At 49.0% G+C, this 21,467-nt stretch overlaps 8 protein-coding genes across 8 annotated transcripts; 5 read left to right on the forward strand and 3 right to left on the reverse strand.

The window, feature by feature from the left end:
• Positions 1-330: 330 nt before the first annotated feature.
• On the forward strand, positions 331-1,544 carry LCP9604111_4548 (uncharacterized protein; the record flags this gene model as incomplete). Its single annotated transcript, XM_039072259.1, has 6 exons — positions 331-515; positions 571-610; positions 682-806; positions 872-1,067; positions 1,159-1,459; positions 1,516-1,544. 6 exons carry the CDS (start codon positions 331-333, stop codon positions 1,542-1,544), a joined length of 876 nt encoding a protein of 291 aa, XP_038929590.1.
• Positions 1,545-1,865: 321 nt separating this feature from the next.
• On the reverse strand, positions 1,866-5,087 carry LCP9604111_4549 (uncharacterized protein; the record flags this gene model as incomplete). The annotated part of the gene is made up of 1 exon (XM_039072260.1): positions 1,866-5,087. One exon carries the CDS (start codon positions 5,085-5,087, stop codon positions 1,866-1,868), a length of 3,222 nt encoding a protein of 1,073 aa, XP_038929591.1.
• Positions 5,088-5,558: 471 nt separating this feature from the next.
• On the forward strand, positions 5,559-7,075 carry rvb2 (RuvB family ATP-dependent DNA helicase reptin; the record flags this gene model as incomplete). The annotated part of the gene is made up of 3 exons (XM_039072262.1): positions 5,559-5,567; positions 5,619-6,065; positions 6,122-7,075. The coding sequence occupies 3 exons, from the start codon at positions 5,559-5,561 to the stop codon at positions 7,073-7,075; spliced, it is 1,410 nt and encodes a 469-aa protein (XP_038929592.1).
• Positions 7,076-7,326: 251 nt separating this feature from the next.
• Positions 7,327-8,658, reverse strand: LCP9604111_4551 (GYF domain-containing protein; the record flags this gene model as incomplete). The annotated part of the gene is made up of 1 exon (XM_039072263.1): positions 7,327-8,658. The coding sequence occupies one exon, from the start codon at positions 8,656-8,658 to the stop codon at positions 7,327-7,329; it is 1,332 nt and encodes a 443-aa protein (XP_038929593.1).
• Positions 8,659-8,890: 232 nt separating this feature from the next.
• Positions 8,891-10,188, forward strand: LCP9604111_4552 (polyubiquitin-binding protein UFD1; the record flags this gene model as incomplete). The annotated part of the gene is made up of 3 exons (XM_039072264.1): positions 8,891-8,893; positions 8,946-9,263; positions 9,322-10,188. The coding sequence occupies 3 exons, from the start codon at positions 8,891-8,893 to the stop codon at positions 10,186-10,188; spliced, it is 1,188 nt and encodes a 395-aa protein (XP_038929594.1).
• A 490-nt stretch (positions 10,189-10,678) lies between these two features.
• Positions 10,679-11,530, forward strand: LCP9604111_4553 (TMEM53 family protein; the record flags this gene model as incomplete). The annotated part of the gene is made up of 1 exon (XM_039072265.1): positions 10,679-11,530. The coding sequence occupies one exon, from the start codon at positions 10,679-10,681 to the stop codon at positions 11,528-11,530; it is 852 nt and encodes a 283-aa protein (XP_038929595.1).
• A 653-nt stretch (positions 11,531-12,183) lies between these two features.
• LCP9604111_4554 (DUF4246 domain-containing protein) lies at positions 12,184-14,231 on the forward strand (the record flags this gene model as incomplete). The annotated part of the gene is made up of 4 exons (XM_039072266.1): positions 12,184-12,374; positions 12,433-12,514; positions 12,568-13,605; positions 13,665-14,231. The coding sequence occupies 4 exons, from the start codon at positions 12,184-12,186 to the stop codon at positions 14,229-14,231; spliced, it is 1,878 nt and encodes a 625-aa protein (XP_038929596.1).
• A 258-nt stretch (positions 14,232-14,489) lies between these two features.
• Positions 14,490-18,231, reverse strand: LCP9604111_4555 (DNA-directed RNA polymerase III core subunit RET1; the record flags this gene model as incomplete). The annotated part of the gene is made up of 3 exons (XM_039072267.1): positions 14,490-17,298; positions 17,349-18,106; positions 18,172-18,231. The coding sequence occupies 3 exons, from the start codon at positions 18,229-18,231 to the stop codon at positions 14,490-14,492; spliced, it is 3,627 nt and encodes a 1,208-aa protein (XP_038929597.1).
• Positions 18,232-21,467: the final 3,236 nt, after the last annotated feature.

Here is a 21,467-nt window from a genome sequence, read left to right on the forward strand (position 1 = left end):
GCGCCCGCGCCCCCCGGCCCCTCCCCTCCTCCCCCCCCCCGCCGGGCCGCCCCGGCCGCGCGCCTTTGAGGCCGACAATTGTACCTAAATGTCCCTTGGAAAGTGCGCCCCTGATGGCGCAAGGCCCCGATCGAGGACTCGCCTCCTTCCCGGCCTTCGAGTCCCCGGGAGAGTGTAGGCCGGGCCCGGGGCCTTCCAACGTTGGGGCCCCCGAGGCCATGAAAGTAGATTAGTCAGCAAGAAGCTGGCCCGCAGGCCCGGGCGGTATTTCCAAGGTTTCCAATCATTGATCGCTTGATACTTGCCATTCTCTCAACCTGAAATCGGAACATGTTCTCTCTCCGGACTGTTGCACGCGGTGCTCCAGGTATCCGGGCTTTCTCCACAGCCCGGATACTGCAGACCAAGCTGGCATATCAGGTCTTTGGTCCGGAAAAAGGCGAAGCTGTCCGGGACCCTATCCTGTTTCTACACGGTTTATTTGGGTCAAAACAGAACAACCGGAGTATTAGCAAGTATGTTTCGGGACCAGATATATAATCAAACTTCCTTTTCTTACATATCTTTTAGGATTTTGGCACGGGATCTGAAATGCCAGATCTTCGCACTGGTGAGTTTCCGCTCGTCCCCGGAAAGACATGAACAAAACGTCATTTTAGAATCCTAAACAAATCTGTACAGGATCTACGTAACCATGGCCATTCTTTCCATGCCCACGAGCAGAATTACGGCGTCATGGCGGAGGATGTACAGGAATTCATCAAACAGCACAAACTGGACAAATGTGTCCTGATCGGGCATTCCATGTATGTGATCATACTCCATGCCAACCGTAGCTCAAGTGCTCTTCACATACTAACAATTGGCAAAGGGGTGCCAAAGTGGCAATGGCGGTAGCATTGCGCGCCCCCGAATACGTGTCAGCTTTAATCCCCGTTGACAACGCACCGGTGAATGCAGCACTGCAGAGCGATTTCCACAAATATATCCGCGGCATGCAGAAAATCGAAGATGAGAAGGTGTCAACGCAATCCGATGCTAACAAAATTCTCGAGCATTATGAGAAGGTAAGGGGTGGTCATCTTTTCAACTAGAGGAGAAGGCGTGGCAATGAGCCTGGTACCCTTCGGTAATTTTTAGCATGCTAACACTACCCAGTCTCTTCCAATTCGCCAATTCCTTCTCACCAACTTGATACGCTCTGAAGATAACACACTGAAGTCCCGAGTGCCGCTATCCATCATCGGCGGTGCATTAAATAATATGGCTGATTTTCCTTTCAAGGAATCCGATAACCTCCATTATTATGGCCCGACGCTCTTTGTTCGTGGCACTAGGTCTAAGTATGTTTCGGACGACACCGTGCCGGCTATCAAAAAGTTTTTCCCCAACGCGCAGATTGTGGACGTCGAAGCGGGTCACTGGCTCATTTCTGAGAAACCGGAAGAATTTCGCCAAGGTAATTCCCTATTGTCAATAATTAATAATAGTTTATGGCTTACACGATGATAATAGCGGTCGTGAAGTTTTTGAAGTCGATATAATTGGGACGGCATTATTGGGGTGGGATATCGGTCACGTGACTTAGAATTTAGACGCATATGTACTAGAGAACTCCATTGTACAGTAATAATTCACTCATTGGTGTGCTGAGTAATATCGATTTGAATAGAAGATCGCCCGGCTTTGAGCCTATCGACCGTGTGGCGAAGACGTATCTAATAATGCTTCCTCTTAAAGCTGGATTGCATAGATATCGATGGTTCACGTGGGAAGTCGTAATTCGAGAGTGACGGAGGGGGAAGAACGAGCCCACGGCGATAGTTGTGAGAACATAATATCTAGGAGATCAGGTTTGGACCTGCTCATTCATCCTGCTTATTCCGCTTTCGCTTCTTGCCTGGTCTGCTTGAAGAATAAAACAGATCTTCTGCCTGCTCCGCCCTCTTCTTTGCCCTCTTCTTGTCTTTTCTGTTGGAGCCCGAAGCAAAATATGACGGACCAGAAGAGCTAGGAGCCGGCGAATAGTCAATTACCGAAGAGCATTCGGTTGTGTTTCTTTCGTCATCGGAGTCTATTACAGAGGAGACCCGTCGCTTCCCTTTCAAATGTTGAACCTGACGGGGTTCGGCGGATTTGCCAGGATACGGCGACGGATGACCGGAGCTGGGTCCACTGGGCGTTTGTGAGCGCTGTCGAGCCTGCATCGCAGTGTGATTTGACTTCGAACCGCTTGGTGGGCAATTTTCGGCCGGACCCTTCCCGTTGACCTGCACTGGCTGATATGAACCTAGAGCAGGGCCCATGGGGACTGTCTTGGGGGTTGTGGTAAGTCTTGGAATAAAAGCACGGCCGTTTGGTTGTGATTGAGGAGTTTCCTGTCCATCGATGCGCTCCTCCATTGGTCTATCAAGAATATCGGAAATCTTTGCTCCCCCTGCAAGCGCCTTGAAAGTATCTTCAGCTTTCCTCAGACGTTTGATGTACATCTTCACCTCATCCCCCTGCTCAGTGAATTTCTCCAAAGATACCGGAGGCTCCCGCTCTTCAAGGGCTTTCACCTTTTCCCGGAGTTTGCCGAAATCGTTCTCTTCGGTTGCGTTATGACCTTCCAACTCTTTGAGCTTTGTCCTGAGTACCCCAAGATCCGCTTTCTCCGCTGTGCTTCGGGCTTCCAAGTCTTTCATCTGTTTCCGAAGTTCGTTGAGAACTTCATCTTCGGTTTTGTTCCGACCTTCCAGGCTTTCTAGCCTCATCGAGATATTGCCAAGACCATTTTTCGTGGTAGCGTCTCTCTCCTCGGCGGCTTTTCTTAACTCGGCGATCGCTTTTTGGACGGATTCGAGTGCCGAGAAATGAGCATCAATCTTACCGATGAATGGATCGATCTTTCTTATGGACTGATTGATGTTGTCAAATTGTGCAGACTGCTCAGAGGCCGTTTGATCCATGCCTCCGATGGTGTCGTCTTGGGCGGAGATCCTGTTGGATAAATCACTCCATTGATGAAGATTTCTCTGAAACTCATCACTGTGCTCCTTGATTGCTTTCTCAATCGGTGCAATCTTGTCGGAAAGGCCTTTAACCTCTTGGAGCAAAGTCGGCAACCGAGTCAAGGTCTGGAGCTGCTCGGATGACACATGTGCTGCTTGAGACCTTGCTGCGCAGGCCTGGGCATTTCCTGTATCTGCCTTGAATCGATTCGTATCTGCCTTGAACGTCTCTGTATCTCTCTGGAGCGCAGAAATTCTGCCGTCAATTTCAGTCTGGTAGGCCGTCAATTGATGACTGAGTTTATCAACAGAGGGGTACATTTGCTGCATGGCATGTGCCATAGAATTGACTAAGTCACCAGTAGTAATGTTGGACCACCGTGTTTCTAATGACCGAATGCCCCTAGAGAGAGATTCAATTTTACTTTCGCACTTTGTTACAGCCCGAGGAAGGTCGGAGACTGGAGTAAGGCGGGTTTCAAATGCATCTAGTCCGTTTTTGAGGTCGTTTTGGAGGCGCTGCAAGCTCTCAGGCAAACTCGTCCTAAGTTGGTGAAGGCCCACGGCGAATATTTTTTGATTGGTGTTCATTTCCTTGGAGTTTGCGGTCAGGTCCTGCACCTTTCTCAAAATTTCATGCTGTTTGGTTTCCAGTGATTTCTGGCTCGACTCTTGGTTTCTGCGTAAAGCGCTCAACTCATCCAGACGGGCGACATCCACCTCATGATGGAGGTCCTTAATCTTGTTGAGAAAAGTTGTGTACTCCTGTACTCTTCTTTCCAGGGACACCATTCTTGTAAGCACCCCGCTGTGGGGAGTTGGTGTTGCTTCTGACGAGGGCCCACCGCCGTTATCGATGTTCTGTTGCTGGGTTCTGAGTGAGGCCAGGTGATCTTCTTGAGCGGTTATTTGCGCCGTGGTCTCCTGCCTTTGGGTTTCCAGGTCAGTTTCAATTTGTGAGATTTGAGTCGACGCGCTATTGTTGAGATCATGTCGTTTATTATTGAGCGACCTGAGATTGCTTTCAATGTCACGAAGCTTGCCCTCAGCGTGTTCATTCGCAGTTTTTAATTTGCCGCCAAGATCCGAGATATTGGTCTCCAGCTTCTGGTTGGAATTTCTCAATTCTTCCTCGACGGTGTCAACCATCTTCTCGACGGTGGAGATCTTGTCATCAAACTTCTTGTCGGCAGCCTTCACTTCATCCTCAAGTTCTGAGATTTTATTCGTGAATTGACCATTGCGTTTCATTTGATGGGAGACTGAGTTCGCAATCCTATTCATGTATCCCATTACCTCGTCCAATCCATTCGGGTTCTCTAGGGAATGCTGCACTTTGTCCAGGTTTCTTTTGAGTTCATCGATATCTTGGCCCTGGCTTCGCATGTGCGTCTGGACTCTGTCGAATTCGGCATTTCCTTTCATTGGATTATCGCCGCTGCTGGTTGGGCCTAGGCCTTCCCTCATTTCCTTGATTGTGGACTCCAGATTCCCGACCCTTTCAGGTATCTTTTCAAGCTGGGATTGAGGCTTGTACTGCGACAACGTCGAATTGAAATTATCCTGCGCCTGATTGGAGAGTAATCGATGCTGCATGATCGATTTGACGTGGATGTCCAATTCATTTTTGGCCGCGTCCAGCTGCTGCTGGAAGAGAGCGATGACGCTCGGAAATTGTTGAGATTGTTTTGCCCTCTGTAGGTTTTTGGTGATAGAAACTATCTCATTTTGGAGTTTCTCTTTCTCTTCCTCGCACTTGTTCACTTTGATCAATGAGTTGACCAAATCAGAGATGAACAATGCACCTTGACGAATGGGCGCACTTGGGCTTTCTATTGACGTAGGTCCCGCGGCGCTGTTAGGAATCGAGAGTGGAGACACCTGTGGGAGCGATTTCGCAGGGGATTTCTGGATGAGGGCGGGTGTTGCGGGGAGGTTTAGGTGTGCCTGTTGAGCAGTTGACGATTGGGAATCAACTGATTGCCTAACAGCACCGGCAAGCCGAGGATCTTGCGCCTTGGTCGGGGATGACCCAAGCAGAAGTAGGCCCGAGAGTCGCTTGCGGGGATTGAGGTTCGGAGAGTCAACATCCATTCTGCTGGCCATATTCCCTGCAATGAATGTATTGCAAAATACTCATCGTATTCGCAGCAGAACTAAAGTATAGTGTTTCGGCGGTCGACTTGTGAGACGAAGTCTACACGGCAGTCCTAAAATGGAACGCTTAAGGTGCAATATTAACGCGTCCACTGTATGAAGACTTGGATGTGAGGTATTGTTAAAAACGCCCAGTATATTCCTCCTGAGGTAGTCAAGGGAACTAGATATGTCTCATAGAACGTGTTATAAGCACCAAATTTGTAGAATTGAAGCCATGCCAATAAAACAAAGCAGAAATGAGGTCAAGCGGGTTCACCATTCCTTTCAGGAATTATTCTGCCGGGCGGTGACAATATAATTCGGTCTGCGATCTGCCCTCTCTTCTTTTGCTTTGCTAGAGCTTTGGCGCATTTATCAACATAATCTTCCAGTTTAGAATAAATTTCACTCTGGAAATCTTCAAATATGGCTGTGGTGAGTTACAATTCTTCTGTAATAACCTCACGGTTGCTGACACCAAAACAGCCAATCTCGACTGTCGCAGAGAGCAAGGAGCTCCGGGGACTGAACCTCATCGCCGCCCATTCGCATATCAGAGGCCTTGGTGTCGATGCAGACACTCTTCAACCTCGGGCATCATCCCAAGGCCTTGTGGGTCAGGAAAAGGCCCGGAAGGCTGCTGCGGTGATTCTGCAGATGGTGAGGGAAGGCAAGATTGCCGGTCGCGCTGTTCTGATCGCAGGACCTCCTAGCACCGGAAAGACAGCAATTGCAATGGGCATGGCACAATCTCTCGGGCCGGACGTACCTTTCACCATGCTTGCTGCTTCTGAAATCTTCTCAATGGAGATGTCGAAGACAGAAGCCCTGACCCAGGCATTCCGGAGGTCCATCGGTGTGCGCATTAAGGAAGAGAGCGAAATCATTGAAGGTGAAGTTGTGGAGATTCAAATTGACCGGAGTGTTACTGGCGTGAGTGGATTCTCTATGCAAACGAGTTCATAACATTGGATACTGACTACCTACAGGGCAATAAACAAGGAAAGCTCACGATCAAGACTACGGACATGGAAACGATTTACGACATGGGAACCAAGATGATTGATTCTATGACAAAGGAACGAGTAATGGCAGGAGATGTAATCTCGATCGACAAGTCCTCAGGCAAGATCACCAAGCTCGGTCGCTCATACGCACGCTCTCGAGACTACGACGCCATGGGCGCCGATACCAAGTTTGTCCAATGCCCCGAAGGCGAACTCCAGGTTCGCAAGGAGATCGTCCACACCGTCAGCCTCCACGAGATCGACGTCATTAACTCGCGTTCACAAGGCTTCCTGGCTCTCTTCTCCGGCGATACGGGCGAGATTCGGAGTGAAGTTCGGGACCAGATCAATACCAAGGTGGCTGAATGGAAGGAAGAGGGTAAGGCAGAGATTATTCCTGGTGTTCTGTTCATTGACGAGGTTCACATGCTTGATATCGAGTGTTACTCCTACATCAATCGTGCCCTTGAGGCTGAGTTGGCCCCTATCGTCATCATGGCTAGCAATCGCGGCCAGGCACGCATCCGCGGAACCACCTATACCTCTCCTCACGGTCTACCCCTTGACTTCCTCGATCGGGTTGTTATCGTCAGCACACATATGTACTCTGGTGACGAGATCCGTCAAATCCTCGCCATCCGAGCGCAGGAAGAAGAGATTGATCTTTCGCCTGATGCTCTCGCCCTTCTCACCAAGATTGGTCAGGAGTCAAATCTGCGTTATGCCAGCAACATTATTACTACTTCGCATCTCTTGAGTCAAAAACGCAAGGCGAAGGAGGTCAGTGTTGATGACGTCCAACGCAGCTTCCGGTTGTTCTACGACCCTGCTCGGAGTGTGAAGTTCGTCAATCAATATGAGCAGCGCTTCATCGGTGACCAAGGTACCGTTAGCTTCACTGCTGCTACCAATGGCGACGCCATGGAGCTTTCTTAATTGGGTTACGTGTTTTAGTACTGGGCTATTCGGTGGGCAGTTAAGCGGGTCGAAAAAACTACACTGGATCTTGATTTTTATTTCGTTGTCGCATCAAACGATGTATGATAGGACTGGCGCTTGCTGTGTTTATTTGGCCTTTGAGATTCAATTGCAGTCCTCTGTTCTGGGGGATCTGATATTAATATTTCATTCATAAATGGTATTTTGTGTATCCAAGGCAATGTCGTAGCTGATATGGGGGGATTATATTACAAGAAACTGACAGTGCCGCTCCACTGCCCTACATCTCCAACTTGACGGAACTCAACACCTTCGCCAAAGTAGCCCGCATTCTTCCATGAGTCCATCATCGCGCTATCGTACGGCCCATGGGCATCCCCTCCATCTCGAGCATCAGACCATCGATATTCCCACATGGCCGGACCTTGCTCAGTCATTCCTTCCGCAGGAGGGTCGATCCAGTCCTCACCCGTGTCGTTGCGGTACTGCCGTGTGAGCATTTCGCGCTCTGTGTCATAGATATCTATTTGACCGCGGCCCATTAAGATATCGGCGGCGCCAGTGATAGAATCAATTGCTTTCTTCCGAGCCAGCTCATTGGGGTTCTCATCCGTCATCTCGACATCCTCGACGGCGTTCTTCTTCTTATTCTTTTTGTTTTGCCACTTGGGCTTTCGGTGAAGCCCTTTGCCCAGTCGGGCCAGTGCCTCGAGTGTCGTTTCGCCGCGTTCGAGGTGAGTGATGATCGTCTTCAGGGCATCCGCTGTCAAAACGCTGTCGTCCATTCTGTCTTTCTCTTTGCGCTCTGCATCGCGTTGCTCGGCAGCTTCTTTGGCTTTCTTGATGTCCTTCTTAGAAACACCCTCCAGCCACGAGTCGTAGGCCGCATCGGGGTCTACTGCTTTGCGGACGTAGTTGCCTTGGTCGTCAAATCGGCCCTCCTCTTGTTCTGTTCGCATGTTGAAGGCATCTAGGAGAGGTGCGTGTTTTTTCTTCCCACCCGCACCAAGTTCCTCGTCCACCACTTCGTCAATTCGTGCGCGTTCCTCTTCCCCGACTTCACTATCACTCCCATCTTCCTCCTCATCAATTTCGGCTGCACCCTTGCTCAGATCGACATGAAGTGCTCCTCCACCTTTTGAAGAAGCGACTTGGCCCTCGATCTCGTCGTCTCGTAGGAAACGAACGGATTTTTTCTTGTTTATGATCTCGTCGCCGTCGACTTCCTCTTCGCCGAAGTCCTCTTGTAGCTCGGCGAACATATCATCATCTTCCGCATCTTCCTTGGCTTGTTTGCGTATGGGTTTCTCTTCTCTGCGCGCAGAAAACCCCTCGTTCTCGCTGTCGGAATCATAACCCTCGAGATTGACCGCCTTGCGTCTTATTCTTTGGCCACGTCTGCCAATCTCATCAGCGTCCAGTACTGCGTCTTCTTCGGGCGCATCAGCTGCAAGAGCTGAGGGATTGCGAAGGTCGAAGCGGGGCTTCTTGTGCTCTGAGGAATCCTCGCCGTCGTCATTGTAGTGGGTATTGGCGAAATCTTCGCCTGCGCGCTTGGGGCGTGGCAATGAACTGGACATGGCGCTTTTGGGGCGATTTCGGTTGAAAACAAACGAGAAAGATAGCAAATTGGAAGGGTAAATCACCTCTAAGAGAGCTGGTTTCCTTGTCCGGGGTCGGACCGGAAAATCATGGCGGAGCGAGCTGCGTCACCGATGGCGATCCAAAGAGCGGCATATTGTACCTCAAATCAACCCGTCTCACACTTTTCTCTTTGTCCATCTTCAGTCTTTAAAACCACATTAATTTGACATGGTGAGTCAACTCAGACTCCCCCGATCTTCACCTTACTAACTAACAGCTTTAGTACCGACCTGGTTACTGGTCGGATGACCCCATGGATGGAATCCTAGGTGCCGGTATGGCGCGCCCGGGCGCCACGTCCCGTCGCTTCGATGAATACTATCGCTGCTACCCAGTGGCGATGCTTCCTGGTCCTGAAAGAGAGAATGTGAACCACGGTGGCAAGGTCATCATGCCTCCCAGCGCATTGGACAAGCTTACCCGACTTCACATTACTTATCCGATGTTATTCGAGCTTCATAATGGTGCGAAAGAGAGGATGACGCATGCAGGTGTCCTTGAGTTTATTGCTGAAGAGGGAAAAATATATTTGCCATTCTGGGTGAGTAAGACAGACTCGTCAACGTGTTGTAACTGTACTAAGACTCGGTTCGCTACAGCTGATGCAAACATTACTACTGGAACCTGGCGATCTTCTTCAAATCAAATCGACAGACCTCCCTCCTGGCCAGTTCATCAAACTCCAAGCACAGTCGATCTCCTTCCTCGATATTAGTGACCCGAAAGCTGTGCTAGAAAACGCCTTTCGGAATTTCTCATGCCTTTCCAAAGGCGACGTCTTCACTTTTTCATACAATGATCAAGTATATGAGATGGCAGTGCTGGAGACAAAACCTTCTGGGACTAAGAATGCTGTGTCCGTTCTAGAGACCGACTTGGAGGTTGATTTCGCCGCTCCGGTTGGATTCGAAGAACCACAGCGAACTAGCGGGACCAGCACACCCGGTAGCGTCATTAGCGGTGGGAAGCTTCCAGCTGGTGGACTTTTACACCCCCATGGCACCATGGCACAATCAATCAACTACTCCGCCATTGCCCCCGAGGCCACCTCTGCTGCCACAGGTGCCCGTGCGGCATCATCCAACTTTTTGTCTGGAGGACAGCGCCTGAACGCTAAAAAGGGCAGCAAGGCTCCGACCCCTAACCCTTCTACTCCTACTCCAGGTGCTTCAAGTTCCTCACATCCGCTTCCAACCCGAAGAATCAACGGCCCGCAACCACTTCGACTCCCGCCCAATCAACTCTTCTTCGGGTATGCAATCAAACCCGTCAAACCCCGTGATGAGAATGGTTTGGTTGTCCCAGATGACCAGCCTAAGTTCCAAGGAATTGGAAAAACTTTGCGTGGGAAGCGAAAGGATCTGTCCGACTCTGCCACCCCCTCGGGGAGTGAAACTGAGGGCCAAAAGAGCAAGGAAAACACTAAAAAGTCCGACGGTGGGGGTCGAACTTTGGGAAAGCACTAATGTCTGCAACAACCTATTTAAACCTACACTTTCACGATTCCCCTGGGCTTTTAGATAGTGGAAGTCTCTAGATTCCGCAGCGAGATTTCCTTCAAGGGCATAGCAAGGTTCAACATGGCGTTGGGGGAGTTTTTTTACCTTCACTTGAATACACAAAAGGCCTTGCAATAAACCCCACTATTTTCATATTTCTCGTAGGCAGTCCCCTTCTCCGCTTTCTGGTCTTTGTTTTACAATCAGTGGTATTCATATGTAGCGGATATCGAGGACTCTTACAACACTCAAGGGTTGGGATGCTTCGGAACGATCAAGCATGCCTCCTATATATCTCTGCATGTGAATTGAACTGCAGGTAAGTTATGGTCCTGGTCAGAAACGGCACGTTTAGTTCGGCTAGCGCGCATAGCTCTTGGCAAGCCGAGGATCGCCGTGCACAGGCCTGAAACTGGACCACACTATTGATCTCACACCAGATATTGGGGGTTGCATCATGGCCACAATACCTGAAACCAATTTGGGGGCATTCATCAGACTAGCCCCGTCAGTCTATCTCCAAGACCCGCCCAACCCGAGCGAGAAGGCGGATAGGCCAGTGATATTCATTGCTTTTTGGATGAATGCACCCCCGCGCGCTTTAGCAAAGTATGTGGTCGAGTACAGAGGGCTAGTACCATCAGCGCGAATTATCTTCGTCAGAAGCTCATCAAGTGACTTCATCTGGCGTCTAAGGGCCCAGACCCGGAGAGCCCGCGTCACCCCAGCCGTGGAAGCAATGCGCGGTCTAGTGACACCTGAGAATCCAGTATTTGTGCACTTGTTCTCAAATGGGGGCATGTCGAGCACAACACACCTATTGCAAGCCTGGAAGAATGCGACAGGGACCCCATTGCCCATATCGGCAATGATCCTTGATAGCGCACCGGGCAGTCCGAGCCTACGAGCAGGACTCAAGGCTTTCTCCTTTGCGCTTCCGCAGATGTGGATCTTGCGACTGCTTGGCAAAGGCTTTATTTTTGCTTTCTTGGTTCTCTTCAAGTTGATCCATTCGTTTTCTATGTTTCCGGATCCTATATCCCTTGCCCGGGAGCTCATCAATGATACCTCTTTGGTACGAGCGGCTAACTCGGACGGAACTCTCAGTCGTTGCTATATATACTCAGATACGGATGATTTAGTGGACTGGCGCGATGTGGAATCCCATGCGGTAAATGCCGAGGCTGAGGGTTGGGTGGTGCGCCGTGAAGTGTTCAAGAACTCCCCTCATGTTGGACATATGAGAACTGAGCCTGATCGGTATTGGGGCATTGTTCGAGAGTACTTGGGAGCTTTGGTGTCGGTGTGATGAGCATTCCTTTGCCTTTCGGTTTTGCTTTGGCTTAAGGAAGACTGGAACGTTACATGATAGACACGGTACTGTGCGACAAATATATACATCTGCTTGCCTCCATGTATAACTGTTTTTTTTTTTCTCCTTCACCAAGTCTTCTGCCAATGAATATATATCCAGGGATTTCCTTCCAAACCTTTGAATGTCAATTGACTTCTGATTTAACCATGCAGCAAAGTTTCGCAATTCCATGGTCATTGGGGTTAAATCACTATGACTGATATCTAAACATCATCCAGGCTGATTTGTTAGAGCCAACGTGCTGAAAGGCCCGGAGCCAATTTCCGCAACTTCCGTCTCAAGGACATCAACCATTGCAATATACCCCAGAATCAAAGACGACGACAGCCATGCATCATTATTTCGGCCCTCGTTCCACTGCTCCCGGCTTGATCTGTTCAAGTATTTTCCCATCTCAATCATCTTATTTCACTTATCTTGGTGCTTGTCTGATATTGTGCAGGCCATTTCACAATAGACCTCGTTAAACTGGGTTTTGGTTTCCTTCGTTGGCCCTGTCTTACTCTGACCGAGCAAAATAGGTCATCTCATTATCATATCAATCTTGGAGACTTTATTCGGTATATTATTATTGACTAAACGCCACGATGTTCCAACACCAATCCCACCAGCCGAGCTACCTCAACACCATGGCGGAGAAAGACACCCGTTTCGCTCTTCCGGGATTCAACAGGCCGCTAGACTTTGCTCCGACGGAGAAAAACATCTATGGTATCGAGAGTCGGAGTATGTTTCCATCTGCGCTGGATGATAGAGATATCCAAGCAGGATACGTGGAGTAAGTGTAGAATCCCCAAGACCCGAGAGGGGCTCAATGCTGAAACCCATCATCATAGCCTACCCGTCTTGACCCTCCGCGAGATGCATATGGTAGAGTTCATGGAGCAACTGACCGATATTCATGAGTGGTGGAAAAAGGTTAGTCGTTCTCAATACAACCGATACTGATGATTTCGCTGAAATGGTTTTAGATCTTTGATCCCGCCACACAAGAGGAGTGGAAGAAGGCGGCCTTAAACAGTGGCAAAGACCTTACGCTCAACATGGTTGAATGGATTATTGACGAGCTTCAATTCAAAGCCATGATCTACGAGACCACAGATGTAGTCGCCCTTTACAACGGCGATGTCACCAAGTCCGACACAAATCTGCCTGATTCACTCTATAGTGAAATGCAATCCCAGTTCGAGGTCCTAGAGTACGATTTGGAAGAAATGAAGTACTACCATCCAGGACATCTAAGCCAACAGCGTGACCTCATTTCCATGGCATTGTATCCGCTCATTTACGGCAGCTCCCGTATTCTTACCGACAGGGTTATTGGGGTCGAGGACTGCCTCAAGTTTGCCGGCAAGGGTGAAGTGATCCCAATTCCAAAAGATACCGGAATAACTAGAGAAGACATTGCCTGGCGCGTCTTGGCCCGGGCAGACATCAAGGTTCGGCCCTACAGCCGGAAATACCAGCTTCTCCCTTCAGACTGGTCACTCGGTGATGATGGACAATGGCACATAGCCACATACATCAACAATCTGCATCCAATAAAACACCGGGGCCTCTACAATCTCTTCGAGCGGATTTTCAATTGTCTCGTTCCGCAGTGGAACGCAACTTTGACTCCCCTCAAGGACATGCTCCATTCCCGTGCCCGAATGGAGTACCACAAGGCGGAATATTACCCAGTCCCAGCGGAAATAGCTGCCCAGGCACCTACGATTCAACCAAAAGAGGCGCAGAGTGAGTTTGACGAGCGCATGGAGAAGTGGAGAATGCAGAACTGCCGTGCCATCCAACCCGACGCAGGCAAGTTCATTCCCTGGGCAGTACCACCCTGGTTGATGGACAAATTGCCCGAGGACCTGCCCAGTCCCGTTCGGATTGAACGCGGTGTCGATATCAACCGGGACTACAAGGACCATGGACTGCAGGTGATCACACGTGTGTTGGGCATTGATCTAACTCCGGAGAATCCGACTTTCAAGACAGACTGGCACGTCGAGGGCTCGATGGTGAGTTCAAAAGCTTCGATAACCAAACAGTGCTTGATAATAACACAACGATAAACCAGAACGAGCACATCTGCGCCGCAGCATTCGTACCATACGAGCACGACAACATAAAGGACCCGTCCATGCAATTCCGCAACATGGCAGAGTCCGACACGCTCACAGAAATCGAGCACGAGCCAAACGACTTTATCTGGCTGAAACAAGTCTACGGTTTGGAAAACGGCGAGCCGGCCATCCAATACCCAGGCTCGATCTGCGCCAACGTAGGTCGAGTGGTCATGTACCCGAGCAATGTAGAACACAGATTCACGAACTTCGAATTGAAGGACAAGACTAAGCCCGGGCGGACGCGCGCCGTGGTGTTTTTCCTTGTCGATCCTAATATGCGTATCATCTCCACGGCCAATATCCCGCCGCAGCGTGTGGATTGGACTAAGGAATTTCCGGCTGGGGCAGATGTCAAGGAAGGTTTGAAAGATCTGGCGCTTGATAATAGAAAAAACAAGGGAGATATGCCTATGAATCTGGACGAGGCTTTGGAAACGAGAGTCAACGTGTTGGACGAGCTCGAGCAGTTTACTCGCTATCAGCATGTGGCTTTTGAGTCAAATGTTCTGATGCTCTAATGTTTTCTTTTCTTCTTTTCCTCCGATTTCTTTTTCTTTCTTTTTATAATAAAATTTGATTTTTTCGAGGGCCACTGCCGAGTTGTTTCTGTTGCTCGAAGGTGATGTGGTAGCTGCAGCTACGTGCTACTCAAAAGAATAATTAGGTAAAGATGATATTAAATCGCCGCGCTATGCCATTCATTCGTAAGACCAAGTATGCACATGTCCCATTTTGATTATCCCAAACTCCAATCAACCCAAAGCTATATCCAGGGCTCAACGTCCCTTCATCTCAGGGAACTCATCATCAAGCTTCAGGCGAGCCGTAACGTTCATACTCATAAGTTCTTGAATGAGAAGTTTGGCAGCATATGGGATGACCATCTTCACAACGGAACGAGACGACTTGCACCCAGGACACCAGTTCAAGTAGCCCATGAAACCACACTTTTCACAGACATCCACCTCGTGGCGATCGGACGAGATCATGAGGCGCTCCAGCAGCAGCTGACTAGTACCGTACGCAATCAAACAATCACGTTCCATCTCACCGAGACGCAAACCTCCATTACGCGAACGACCCTCGGTAGGCTGGCGAGTGAGAGTAGCAGTGGGGCCCTTGGCACGTGCGTGCATCTTGTCTTGAACCATGTGCTTCAGTTTCTGGTAATAGATGGGACCGGTGAAGACGTAGAAAGGCAGAGCCTCACCGGTGATACCGGAAGTGAGGTAGTCCTTGCCACCATAGCTAAAGCCTTTGTCGATCAGAATTTGGGACATTTCTTCGACGGGACTGCCGCCGAAACAGGTACCGTAGCCGTGTTGGCCGGACAAAACACCTGCTTTACCGGCGACAAGCTCCAGCATCTTTCCGACTGTCATTCGAGAGGGGAAACCGTGAGGGTTCATGATAATGTCAGGGTTGATGCCTTGGTCCGAAAATGGCATGTCCGCCTGGTCTGCAATAATTCCAACAACACCCTTCTGTCCGTGGCGGGAAGAGAACTTGTCGCCGACCTCAGGGCGACGGGTTTGTCGGGTCAGGACCTTGATGAGTTGCGTCTCGCCTTCAGTGGCAGATAACATGACCTTGTCTATGTAGGAAGGATCTGGCAGCTTGTAGTTCATGGGTGCCTCGATAACATCTCCGCCGCCAATGTCGGAGCCGGGGAATCCCAACGAATTTTGTACCCTAGGCGTGACCTTATTTATATAGCTTTCGCCGTTATTGACCATTTCGCCAACTGCAGCCAGACCATCAGACTCGAGAAGCGCGTGCTTGCGGATTGGAACACCATTCTCGTATGTCGGTCCTTTGAGGGAATCCTTGGCTCCGTTGGGGTAACTCTTCAGCGTCGTGACGTACTTGCGGAAGACCTGGCAACGTCCAAAGCCACGGTCCACTGATCCCTTGTTCAAGACCAGAGCATCCTCAATATCGTAGCCAGAATAACTCATCACGGCAACAGTCGCATTCTGCCCCGCAGGTAGTTGGTCGTATTTTGTCAGCTCAATGGTTCGTGATTTAACCATGGGCTTTTGTGGGTAGACCATGAGGTAAAGAATGGAATCAATTCGCTGGAATTGATTGGAAGCAATAGCGCCAATGGCTTGCTTACCCATGGCACATTGGTAGGTATTACGTGGGGACTGGTTGTGGTGAGGATAAGGGATCAAGCCGGCAACAGCTCCAAGGACTGTGAAGGGTTCAATCTCAAGATGGGTGTGAGTATTTGAGATGTCCTTCTCGTAGATGGCGATGTAGGAGTCGTTCTCCTCGTTCACGTCGAGGTATTCAACGAGCCCTTGCGCGAGGAAGTCGTCGAACTCCATTTCTCCATCTCGCAGCTTCTCGAGATGCTGAACACTGACAAGAGATTTGCCATTCTCCACAACAATGAGAGGTCTGCAAATACGTCCATCATCAGTGGCGACATGGACGGCTCGCTGATGGTGATTGATGTAAATGCTGACAAATTCCGAAACCCGGCCCATGCGGCGCAGTCTTCGGAAAGCATTGAGGAAGGACTTGGGGCGTCTGGTCAGACCAGTCGGTGTACCGTTGATAGAAATTGTGTAAGCACCCCGAGCATAGAGCTGCTGTCCACCAACACTCGATATGTCTTCGACGCCGAGCATGAATATCAAGTTTCGCACCGGTCCTTCTTCATCGTTGGTTGTGATATGCGTCATGAGGGCCAAGTTCTTGACCAAACCACATGCCTCACCTTCGGGGGTATCTGCAGGGCACAACATTCCGAACTGGGACGGTTGCAAGGCACGAGGACCACTGACCTTACGGGTCTTTTCGAACTGACTGCTAATACGGGTCATCATACCGAGAGCTGCAATGTAACTCAATCGGCTGAGAACGTGAGTGACACCGGCACGCTCCATGCGGAAACGCTTCAAGCTCCAGTTTCCTGTGGAGATGGCTCGGTTCATACCCTGAGTAATATGATTTCCATGCATAGTCACGATAGTCCAGGCATCGAACTGCTCGGCCCGATTGCGTTTGTTCAGGACTTTGTCGATGTTCATCTTGATATCGAAACAAAATTTCTTGAACAAATCTTCAAAAAGAAGGGCCAACATCTGACCCGCCAGCTCCAGTCGTTTGTTTCCAAGATAATCACGGTCATCCACTAGGGCTGGGTCACTCTTTGCCATCAGAACGCGACGAGCCATGTGAGCAACGTAGATAGCCTTGGGTCGGAAGTTCATGTCTTTGACCTCAATATGAGAAATAATAACAGATGCAATGGCCTCAACTGCCTCTTGAACGTGAGTCTTGCGATAAGCGGCTTGTTTGCGGTTGATCTTGATGCGACATCCGATCCACTCGAGGGCTTGTTGCTGAGTGTAAACATCGACGTTGATTGCCTCTTCGAAATTTATAGCAAAATCATCTTGATACAGACTATCGTCACCAGTAACCATTTGCATCATTTCCTTGTCGGTGTGGATGCCCATGGCCTTGAGCAAAATGACGATTGGGATGTCTTCATTGAGTACGTTGTGCTTGACGTAGAGTCTGCCTTTTTTCGAGACGATGTAACTCTTAGACTTACGCTCGTTTGAGGAACTGTGGATGTTAGGGATAGCAAATTAAGAAAGGTCCAACATGGGACATACCTGGTAACCGAGGCCTGGACGATATCTTTTTTTGGGTCGGTTTCCACAATAATTCTGTTTTTACTCAATTGTTCTTGTACAAGAATGACCTTTTCTGTTCCGTTCACGACGAAGTAACCACCGGGGTCAAGAGGACATTCATTGAGGACGCTTATTTGAGCAGGCGTTTTATTCGACAGCACACATTTAGAACTGCGGAGCATGATCGGAATTCTTCCGATGGGGACTGCTCGTCGGATAACCCTTTGCCGGCCACGGACATACTCAAAGTCAACGAGAATGGGTGCAGCGTATGTAGTGTCTCGTAGCCTACACTCTTGCGGCGTGATCGTGGACTCGAAATCAATTCCACCATCGCCTTGCTCGTCGGCTCGTCGAGGGGAGGCAACGTAGATATCAGTAAACTTGATGTAGAAGTTGTGGTCCACATCACTTCGAATCGTGGAGCTTGACTCGACAATTTTCTTCATTTGCACCTCCACGAAGTAGTTGTAGGAGTCAAGGTGCTGCTTCACCAGCCCTTTGACCTTGAGGAATGCCGGTAGCAGGTTCCATTTGTCCCTGGCCGTATCGATAGGGTCTGTGAGCCCTTTATTGTAGTAAAACGGTTCCAAAAGTGCATCGAATGGATCTCTAGCCTTGAAATCCGAAGCTGGTTCAACCTTTCCGGGCACGGGATGTTGGTGAGGCTCAGGAACAGGGTTGGACACGGACGGACGCTTGCTTTTCGTAGAGTCAGTCGCCGAGTGGCTTCCGGCCTGGTCAAGTAGCAGGGGAGTCAGTATAGCCATCAGAAGTTGCGACGGAAAAAAAGTTTTGTTACCTCTGAAGGACGTCGCGGTCGACTGGCCGCAGAGGGCTGTGGCCTCTTGCGCGGGGGCATTTTGGCTAGACAGCTGAGGTTTAGAGAAAGCGATCAAGAAATATATCCCAACCAAACCACTCAGTTGTCCAAAAAGAAGCTCGCAAGATGGATTCTCATGGAGGGGAAAGATTTGAGTAATTTGGAGATGGCTTAATAAGCCGCGGGCTGGAGCTGATAGTTGCCTGAGGCATTGACGATAAGAGGATCATTTATGTCTTTTCGGGGTTTCATATATTGGCTAGCTAGAAGGATACGTACATGATAGCTATAGAAGTGTCATATGAGTGGGAATAATAACATGAAGTAGGCTTGCCGGGCTTATCACTCGGCGACGGGACAACATACCTTAACCTTATAGATGACTTTTTGATGTGTAACCAGGGATAGCCATTGAAGATTCCGGACATGCCTGTTAATTTGACTGGAATGAGATTTGAAGCTCTCTTGTTCCCATTTGATGACTATTTGGGAAGGATGTAGCTGCAATAGTGGAAACTTTTGTATAGTAACGAGGCAGAAATTCGTGATCTCTAATATATATCTTGAGACGACCTTGGTACGGAGTAGATCATTCCAGAATGAAAACTGAAAATGGGGATTGGGCAAACGAAAAGGGCATTCCCGAGTACTTTATCCGTTATTGAAAACTTAATCTATCTGAATCTGTAGTTAGATCCATCTTATCAAGTAACGGTACAAAATCGAAGGCCCGGAGCATACCAGCGTTAACTCCGAGGCAGTCTTGGAGAAGCGGATCTTGGGCTATCCACTAAACGTGAACCGATTTGAAGAATGATTCATGTTAGTATCAACTACTCAAATGTATAGAGCTGTCCAGGGCTAGATTTACGAGAGCCAGGTTGTCAAAGGTTTGTCCATTGACATGGTATGTAGTACATGTGGGTCTTTTGCGCATGCAGGCCACCCCCCGGACATTTACGCCTGCACGGACACGGACAAATGATCAGAATTGACTCGGTTCTGCTCGAGAGAGACGATCTACAGCAGTGCATGGTATAGATAACAACACCAGATAGTAAATAAGCGGTCACGTAGAAGACAACGTGGAAAAAAGGCTTCCACCGCATATACCAAGCGCTAGGCATTCCGTTCACAGGATACGGAGTACTGAGATTATTATTAGTGCCCATAGTTGCACTGCTTTTGTGGCATATGATTTATCAAGTACTGGGAACATTCGGTCCTTCATGTGCGATGTATTATTATTTTTTGATGCCTGTGGCGAAATCAGTTTGACCGCAACTTCGAAATTGCCACCCTTCGCTTCACGGGCACAAGATTGTACGCAATCTTGCCTTTTCCGGAGGGAATTCCCATATTTCTAATCCAGTGCACGAAGCTACAGCGCAATGAGTGGTCCAATGTATCTGTCATAGTACTTGAAGATGGTATTGATCGCTGTAGCAAAAGGAAGGTATAAATATGTATATGCAACGCCATCCACACGTGGTTGGTCAGACAGGGGTCATCGCCATCCGATATGTTCTATGTACTCCGTACTCCATACAGTATCCTCCGAGGAGATAATCCCGACGAAAGCATTAGCAATGTTATCGACCGGGGTATATCCGTTATCGACAGCCTAGAAGGCCTATTGTAGGGCTTTTTCCTGCAGGGGTTGGTTGGACAGAGGGGGCGGAGACCATTTTCTGGCTAGGGAGTTTCAGATATTATTTGCACAGGTACTTTTGGAAGCAGAATCATAGTGACTTCTACCAAGACTATTTTACGAATGATTTCGAATTGTGATTCGTGATATCAAAACCGAGGCAGCCAGTCAATTTAGGGGGGGTGACTCAGGCGTCGGGCATGAAAGAAAGTAATTAAAATTGGTGCAATTTTGGGCGTCAATAAGTGGGTTTCGAGGCTCAAGCCTGCGATTAGTGGGTATTACGAGTGCAATCATGGTGACTATTGGATGCTAGGAGACCAGGACCATATCTATAAGTAAGTACTCCGTACTCCGTACGGAGTAGTTCGCGCACAGTTGGGGAGTTCGGTGTACCGAGGTTTTACTCCGTATCACTTGGACAGCACAGACCGTAGCGAGTACTCAGCTCAGATCGAAAACCATAATAATCCATCGGGATTCTTAACAGATAGTACATACATCGATAGATAGAGGGGAAAAAGTGGTCCATGTTTGGCGATCTCTCCGATGTGTGAATAAATAATAAAGATGACTGGGGTTTGGAGCATCCCCGCTCCATCGGTATGCTTGTTATTTGGTGGATCAGGGGCTTCAAGCGACGCGGGATCAGCGCTGGGTGGCACTTACACCGCTTGTCCTGACGTTTAGGGAAGCCTGTGAAGAGTGTGATATGGGGGAAGTTTAAAAACAGATTTCGATGTGTTCGAGAAATTCCAGAAGTATAAAAGAACCTTGGATTGGCTGAAAAGGAAAAGGAAAAAAGGAGCCATTGGCACAGACCCGTGGAACGAGAACAAAGAAAAAAGAATTAACCCATGGACGAGGAGCTAACCGTTTTTCCATGGAGCCCCTATTTTTTCTTTCTTCCATTCTGATATTGGCATATACTACCCCAACATAACTATACCGGTAATCCCTATCTCTTCCAATACTTCATACAACCTACCCAGGATTCAGGTACGGATCAGGTACGGAGTATAGGCGCCTAATCATTCTAGATGGCGATCTGTTATCACATCTTCGGGCACTTGGGTCCCATCAGTTCTCCACAAGTATTCAAGAGGGGCCAAATGCACCTGCAGCTGCCACGCTCTACCAGCGCATTCCACCTTCCCCTCCTCACGGTATCCTAGCACAGTGGTTCTCCCGTGTATAGCCCAGGCTGTCCCCGGTCCACCATGAAATTGACCATTCGTAGCCTCTTCAGGCCTCGCGGGGGCTATAGCCCATTGACTACCCCAGGCTCTTCCCGGGACAAAAGCGCCCAGGTCGTACAGACAACAGAGGCTCTCCAATCAATGGAACCCGATCAATTCCCGAGTAAGTGCTGGCCGATCATCTGCTGTGGTCAAGTTGTGGTCGGCAACATACTATAGTTGAAGTATACACAACGTGTATGGATTTGCAACGAACCCATATTATATAACCTCGAGAATACACTACGTAAATAATGCAAGATCAAAAGATTCAAAAGGTCACTGCCAAACTTCTGACTAAAACAAAAAAGAAAAAAAGAAGCAGAAACAAATCGAAAGAAAAGAAAGAAAAAAAAAAAAAAGAAAACTAGAGCACAGTCATCTCC

This window comes from Penicillium roqueforti (genome assembly GCF_015533775.1).
Source record: "Penicillium roqueforti strain LCP96 04111 chromosome Unknown scaffold_09, whole genome shotgun sequence".
In the NCBI taxonomy this organism is placed as follows: Eukaryota; Fungi; Ascomycota; class Eurotiomycetes; order Eurotiales; family Aspergillaceae; genus Penicillium; species Penicillium roqueforti.